General features: G+C 32.9%; 1 protein-coding gene across 1 annotated transcript; it reads right to left on the reverse strand.

Moving 5' to 3' along the window:
- Positions 1-4,212: 4,212 nt before the first annotated feature.
- Positions 4,213-8,170, reverse strand: LOC144854043 (uncharacterized). Its single transcript, XM_078711922.1, has 2 exons — positions 5,302-8,170; positions 4,213-4,792 (listed from the first exon to the last, which is right to left on the reverse strand). The coding sequence occupies exons 1-2, from the start codon at positions 8,134-8,136 to the stop codon at positions 4,742-4,744; spliced, it is 2,886 nt and encodes a 961-aa protein (XP_078568048.1). The 5' UTR covers positions 8,137-8,170; the 3' UTR covers positions 4,213-4,741.
- Positions 8,171-8,382: the final 212 nt, after the last annotated feature.

Consider the following 8,382-nt stretch of genomic DNA (forward strand, 5'->3'; position numbering starts at 1 on the left):
TTTCATGTAAGAATACCATTCGTAGATTATAAAACCCAAAAATGGTGCAACAAATGACACAACTATAAGCAAATATTGTGAAGGGTCTTTCTCTAAGATAGTTATATTGTTAAAATTGTCAAATTTCCAACCGCACATTCTGCCAATATAAATCCCAGCAATAAACCCAATAGCCTTTTTTACAAGGTAGTGTTCAGGGAAATACCCATACGCTCCAAATTGCCTTCCTAGAAGAACTCCACAAATTGCAAAAAAAACGATTGAAATAAAGCAAAGTGATGTAAATATATCAACAAAATTGTGCCTTCCCAAATATATTGCTGCTGTTATAAGCATTATGTTTAGTATAAATACAATGACCAACTTTCTTCGACTAAGCGAAAATATTTTGGTATGCATACTTCTAAAAACAAATGTTAAAATAACTGCAGAAAATACCAACTCAATGTATATTATATTGTGAATGAATGATATCTTTTCTAAGAAAACTTCAATAGAAATATTAGTCTGTTTTGGATGTACCATGAGACAAAAAGCTAAGCAAATACCAGTCCTTCCACCTGCGCTCATAAGCACACCAACAATGAACGAACCCAATCCATACAAGCAAACAACCATAACAACAGTCACATAAATCCACATATTAAACTCAACGACAGGTTGCTGAGCAACTTGAGTAGCACTGTCTACGAGTACCATACATATAGTGTACGCACAACCAAAGCGATAGGCACTGTGAAAATCACAAATTCTTGAAATGTAAAATATGTATAACCATGCAGACGGTCCGAACCCGAAAGTAAGTCCACCAAAACAGAAAATTACAGGCATTGGAATAATATGAAACAGCATGTAACTTATGTCCTGACATTTTTGTCGGATCGTCGAAACATTTACATTATTGTCAGATTTATTACGTGCTTTTGGTAACTTGTTTTTATCCTGTTGAAGCACACGTGATACTGTCCACCACGCTGCTGAACTTTCATAATCTTCTAAAGGAGTGTTTGTAACCTCACACCATTTACTATTAACATCACTAACCTTCGCCTCAACAGTGTTTGTTTCTATTCCGATTGTACTAGGCTCTTCAGGCCGACAATCTTTGTCTCGAAAACGCCTGCAAGTCGAGGTTTTTCCAGCACCATGATCACCCAGAATAAGAACCTTGGTTCTGTTAAAAGGTACTTGTCCTCTTTGCTGGGCTGTTTTGTAAGCTTCTTTAATCTCAGTATCGTCTGCTAAAACTCGCATGTTAAAGCTTCGCTTGTAAGACTCAGCGTATCCTTTCAAGTGATTCAAATGGTTTTCTTCCATCTTATCGAACTATAACTTGGCTGAGTAGCATCAACTCTTATGCTATATAAAATAATTGTCAATATCACTTAATAATTGTCAAGTGTCAAATTAGTTAACATTTAGTAGTTCCTACTATATCTGAGCAACAATCGGGTGATATCTTCATACTTACTGTGTTACTATTGTATTGTCCAGATCCCTTGATCTGTATCTATATATAAATGATGCTGTTGACGACACGAACACAATGGAAAACTGGCGGTAAATGTTCAACCTAGGAGGTTATTTTTTCACGTCCCTGGTTCAACCGTACGCGGTTCCGGGTTAGTGAGTCATTACTAGACTTCCTTGTTTCAGATTCACATTCAGATTGTTTTGGTCCTTGCGGAAATTCAGGACAGGCACAATCGCTCACATTAAAATACAATGCTAACAAATATTTATAAATATAAAGAGTTAACCAGTCATGATATAAACAAGAAACCATAAACATCTCGTACTATAGTATCATACTCATGATGCAATTTATATTTATGTATCAGAAACTTCTCATTTTATATCTATCTGATGATTTTACAACTATCTCAAATTTATGTCGGGCTCTGATTTCATTTCATTTCATTTTTTTATTTGATCAACAAACCATAATATAAAATATACAGAGATAAATTGTTCAGGGACTGCTAATGTAAAGTAAATAAGATTACTGTAACAAAAGAGTCAGCAGTCCCTGATTTCATACTGTATGTACCAGGTGGTGTTTATTGTTTTATCAATGTTTGAATATCTTGTGCAATTAAAAAAAATGTAAAAATAGTAGGCCTACCATCAACCTCCCAACCAGAACATACCTAATACCCCCTGGGATATGACTTCCATGGAACCAGGTTTTTAAGAGAGTGCAAGGTAGGGAGGGGTCCTATAACTTGAACCTAATGTACCTAAAATGTATCATCTGAGATTCATAATGACTGACCCCCTTTATAATGGAAGATGCCAACTGAACTGGCATAACTGCTCTCATTGGGATTGTAGATCAAATTAAAATGTTGTATTAGGTGCTTTAGCCAGCTATGTCCCAGGAGGACATATTCGTTAATAAGCTGTTTCATAGCGGTAGCTTTAGTATCTAAGGCTGACAGTTTTGCGAATTTGTAAACTCGACTATAATTTATAGGTCCCAGCTGCTGGACTCAAAAAACATCTGGAAAAAGAGAGTCTATGAGGGCTCATTGTTGAACGATTTTGGATTCTCTCCCTTTGATTGGTTGACGCGAATCAACAGATTGTGGAAGAATGTTGCATGCCTATATAGGTTGAGGTCACACAAAAACAGGCTACAGCACATTGAAGTTCAAAATTGACCATTTTTAAATGCCATTTTGAATTAGTAGATTGATATTTGTTGGCAAATAATACATTGTTTGAAAGGTACACATGTCTTCTTTCAAATGCTGTGTATACAATTAACTAGTGAAAAAATGTTTTCATAATTAAAAAACTATCTGTAAATAAATCATCGAAGAACATTGCGGAGAAATTGTAATCAGTATAATTGTATCAAATATTATTGTTATTACTTATTTCAGCAAACATAGATTGAATAAATATATTTTTAACACCCCCTTTTGTAATGTTTGATTCTTACATAATATATCAGATGTCTACTTAGTAGGCCTACAATCTATCCATCAGATGAATCTATTATATATCTATTATATACATTTATATAATGTAAGTATACGTACTTTTGATTTGATTCTCAACCCTACTCTCCACACTCAGTACGAAGACTCTAAATTAGGACTCAGTCCTGCTGTATTGAAAGCAATGTATCGAAAGTAACGTATCGAACTAATATGTTTTTTTATCCTTCAAGTTGCTTTATCGATACTGAGTTACAAAAAACATATCCTCTCTTCTTGTACTATTGATGCATAATACTTCCTTGAAATAATGGATAGTACTATATTTAAGACTACTATATTTGAGAACTCAACTATATAAACGTTGAATGATTTCTTTCTCTTTCTCTTTCTCTCCATTTCTTATTCGTAAGAATAAAAAAATTAACAATTTATCGATACTTTAAATTTGACATTTTAATCTCACATCTTCACTCAAACTAGGCCTACTGCCCGAATGTAGGCCTATCGTACCGTATGTAATTTTTTATAGTCAAATACTGTAATAATAAAACATAGCGTACCTAAACTCACCGGTCTCTTACGAATTTCAAATGTATCCTGTAGTTCCTATGTTTTTCAAATTTAGTTGTTAAATAACATACAAGCCTAAGTAATGTTTTTAGTAAAATACTAGCTTTTATATGTGTACATTAACAAGCTGTACCCAATGTTGAAAATGACGTTAGTGACTGTAACAGTGTATATTATTGAGTGAATAGATAGAGTGAACGTCCTTTTATTCTGATTAAATTTGCAATTTTAGTAAATACATTATATTTAACATTTTTTGTAGCAATAAGTGAAGTTACATGATGCGCTCAAAACCGCTGGTAAATTTACACCATGTTTCATTAATAATGCGTCTTTTAGTAAAACATCGGGAAAGGTAGAATACAAAATGATAAAACACAGTGTGAAGTAAAAAGATAAAAACTTGAAAAGCTAAATGTTTGATTGATTGATTGATTGATTTTATTCGATAATTCGAATAACAATAGGGTTGAGAAATGGCGAAGAGGATGGGTACCAAGAGAAACAATTTTTAAATATATTATTTATCCAATCAGTAACGAAATATGTTTTCATGTTTTATAGGCCTGTAAATAATATACCACTAAATACAGTAAACATTTGCGATTTAATACTTTGTTAAAACTGTCACTGTCATAGTCGATGGAAATAGTAAATACACCACTACGACGTTTATATTTTTTATAATTATTAATTAATACAAACGTTGAGAAGCAACTGTCAGTAATAAAGTTTATTTGTATATTATGTGTTTATATAACTAACAGTAGGGCCTACCCACACTCACAGTAATAAAGTTTATTTGTATATGTGTTTTTGTCAATTAGTTATTGTCAATAACTAATTATCTAACTCAATTTAATTAGTAAACAGGGTTACATCAGGTGGTTAAAATCAGTACCGAAAGTACGAACGAACTTTATATACCATCGAGTAAACATTCTAGAAGTAACGCGCGATTTTTGTCGAATTTATATCATTACACTTTTTGCTTAATTAATTGGCTACCACTCCAAGGGTCCTAGGTTCAAGTCCCGTCAGGATTTTTTCAAAGGACAAAATTACAACTCCGCTTCCAAAGATTTGTAATAAGACTTTGTTTATGTAGAGCATCTTGTGTATATGTTTGTCTTGTGAACCACTGAGAGTCCCTAATGATCAGCAATTGCTGGATGGAACACCCTTATTAAATACGGTAAAAAAAACCAAAAAAAAACTTAACGTCAAACAGTTGTCTGGGTGATGGTTATTGGTCTACTGCAGGTAAAACTGAACTGCAAAATAAAAGTAATAATAGATTATTACCATCTATATGTACGCATTTTATACTGTATTATATAGTTAATTGAAAAAAAAAGTACAACCAATATAAATGAAAGCACTCAGAGACTGAGTGAAGTACTTGGCAAAATATTGCCACAAAGGGCGCATGTTGATATTTCGGCCCATGTTAAAAGAATACACATTTATTTTTTTAAATTTAAGTTATTAATGAACCAATTTTTATGAATTTCAATAGGCATGTTCTGTAAATATATACATATTTACACCGTAAAATTCAGAACTTTAAAATTGTAGGCGCTTTCGTCCTAACAAATACGTATTAATAAGTATTAATTATAATAATAATAATTTATTATTATTATTCGTATTATTTATTTATCATTTGTCTCGATTTTTGTATTGAGCTATTATTATTTCGTCTCATGTTAAAAGAATACAGAGGGAAAACAAAGCAATTACTATACTTGGCAAAATTCTATTTTCCAAGTAATACAGTTACCTTTGATTTAGAATAAACTGTGTGATATTCATCTACTTTGTATTCATTCAATGTGGAGACATTGTTACTTAAGCCAAAAAGATTCACCAAACACATCGTTCCATCCAATGAACTACATCTTTCACATACTGGTCCAAAAAGATACTGATCATGAAAGTAATCCGGATTAAAAGTTTGTAGGATTATTTCTTCAATGAAAGTATGCATTTTCCGTAAGATATTAACTGATTCACTCGGGATTACTTTAGACACTGACAGTTTTAATAGATTTCTATCATATACATAAATACTATCTGCACAAATTGTCTCAGAGTTTATTTGAAAAAAACATGTTTCACTTGCTCTGAAATGCGCACAGTTATAATAGATCCTTATCCAATCAAACACTTGACAGCATTTTGCAATAATTCGAAGAAATATAAATTCTAGTAAAACTTCACCAAAATCGAAATAAAATATGTCAGAAGTATGATAACTATAATTAAATTCACGTGGTTGCAACTCAATTTTAGGCAATTTGCAAGGAAGACAAAATGTCCCAACTTGATCAACTCGGTTAGTTATTGTAAGTGGAAACATCAACTGTGTTCCGACCAAATACCGAATAACATAAGGATAAACTCTCCAAATTCCTTTCAATCGGCAAATGTGTTCCAATAGTCTACTGTCTACAATTCCTGTTTCCAGTAATCTCTGCCAAAGATCAGACACGGCTCTGTTTCTTTTGTGTGGTTCAGGTACATTCACTAATAATTTCAGAATGTCTATTAATACCTGAGGATCACAAACAACATAATTCTGAAGTAGTTCATCAAGTTCATTGTATATGATATCTCCAGATTTATCAAAGAAATTCAGAAGTTGACGCACCTCATATTTCACAAAGTTGGTACTTGTTAACACTAATTCGTTTTCAATATCTTTTATACTCGCAATAACGCACTGTCTGTGACGAAATCCATTTAATGTTTCTTTAAATAATAGGTATTTTACAGAAAATTGTTCACGAAAGTATCTCAATTTCATAACTTCATTATATATACTTTCTCGCAAAAGGGAAAGCTCATTATCAACATTAAATGAGTTTTCAATAAAAAAGCAAAGTCGTCCACTTGGATGAAAAGCAAGCAATCTTGAAAATCTTTTGTAAAGATGTGCAGTTACAAATTTCCCAAAAGTAGAAAACGCATTTTCATCACGTACACTTTCTCTCCTTGTTCCTACAAGAAACACTACAACATTCTCAATATCAACATGCATAGCAATAGATTGTAACCAGAATTGTAGCCGTTTAATGTGTCTATCAGGATTAGAAATCGCTTCTACAGCGTTGAAAACAACCAAGTATACTCCTTGCTTTGGCATAAATAGGTGGTGTGTATTATAGTACATTTCTTGTCCTGCAAAATCCCATAAACTTAGTCTGGCATCAATGTAACATTCGTTTCGCATATCTGCTTCCATTGACCTCCTGATATGCACTATTGGTATTGACGACGTAGTTTTTACTTTTGTATAAGAATGCCATTCGTAGATAATAAAACCAGTAATTGGGGCAAAAAATAAAATCAAGTCAAAAATATACTGTGACTTGGAATGGTTATGACCATCTCTTAAATTAGACACATTTCCAAATTTCCAACCACATACTTTTGCTAAAAATATTCCAACAATAAACCCTGCTGATTTCTTTAAAAAGTAATTTCCAGGTGTATAGCCATAAGCTACAATCTTTCTTCCTAATATAACCCCACACATGATTGAAAAGACAATTGCAATGAAGCAAAATAAAATACATATTTCAACAAAATTGTTCCTTCCTAAGTATATTGCTGTAATGATACAAACGATGTTAATCATTATCAAAATAATAAACTTTCTTCGATTAAGTGAAAAGATTTGTGAGTGAATGCTCCTAAAAATTACTATTAGGATAACTCCAGAAAATATGAATTTAAGATAATATATCATATTGTAAAAAAATGATAGCTTTTCTAAAAAACTTTCAATGGAAATAACAGTCTGATTTGGATGTACCATGAAACACAATGCTAAACAGATACCAGTCCTTCCACCTGTACCCATAACTATGCCGACAAGGAATGAGCCAATTCCATACATGCAAACAAACATAACCACAGTGAAATAAATCCATGTATTTATATCTATGTTTTGTAGTTTTGAAAACTGTTCATTTTGTGTAGCTCTATCTACAAGTACCATCATTATAGCATATCCACAACCAAAGCGATATGCAGTGTGGACGTCACATATTGTCATAATGCAAAAGATGTACAACCACACGACTGACCCGAACCCAAATGTAAACCCACCAAAACATTGTATAACAGTAAAAGGGATAATATACAACATTAAGTAATATATGTCCTCCAATAATTTTCGGATCAATAAATGTGTTTTATTGCCAGACGAACCACGTGTCTTTGACAACCTTTTGGCCTGTTTAAGCACACGTGATACTGTCCACCACGCCGCTGAACTTTCATAGTCTTCTAATGGAGTGTTTGTCACCTCACACCATTTACTATTAACATCACTGACTTTCGTCTCAACAGTGTTTGTTTCTATTCCGATTGTACTAGGCTCTTCTGGACGAAAATCTTTTCCTTGTAAACGCCTGCAGGTTGACGTTTTCCCGGCACCATGATCACCCAGAATAAGAACCTTAGTTCTGTTAAAAGGCAACTTTCCTCTTTCTCGCGCAGTTTTGTAAGCTTCTTTAATCTCAGTATCATCTGCTAATACACGCAAGTTAAAACTTCGCTTGTAGGATTCAGCATATCCTTTCAAGTAATCTAGTCCTTTTTTATCCATGTTATATGGTCTTCTATTATAACATTACAATGTATTCCCTATAATTGAAATATGAAGATTCAATCAGATTCAGAACAATTTAAATTTAAACAATTGTAAATTCTAACAACACTTATCTGACAACGCGACTCTACAGCTCACTCTGTCGGTCGGTTGGTCGGATAGTCGGTCGGTAAACACTAACTCACATTTGAGCAAGCGATTGCAGCCATGTATATGGCCTTGTTTTTTAACAAAGCACCTAAT

The sequence above is a fragment of the Antedon bifida genome, chromosome 10, assembly GCF_963402885.1.
Source record: "Antedon bifida chromosome 10, ecAntBifi1.1, whole genome shotgun sequence".
Lineage (NCBI taxonomy): Eukaryota > Metazoa > Echinodermata > Crinoidea > Comatulida > Antedonidae > Antedon > Antedon bifida.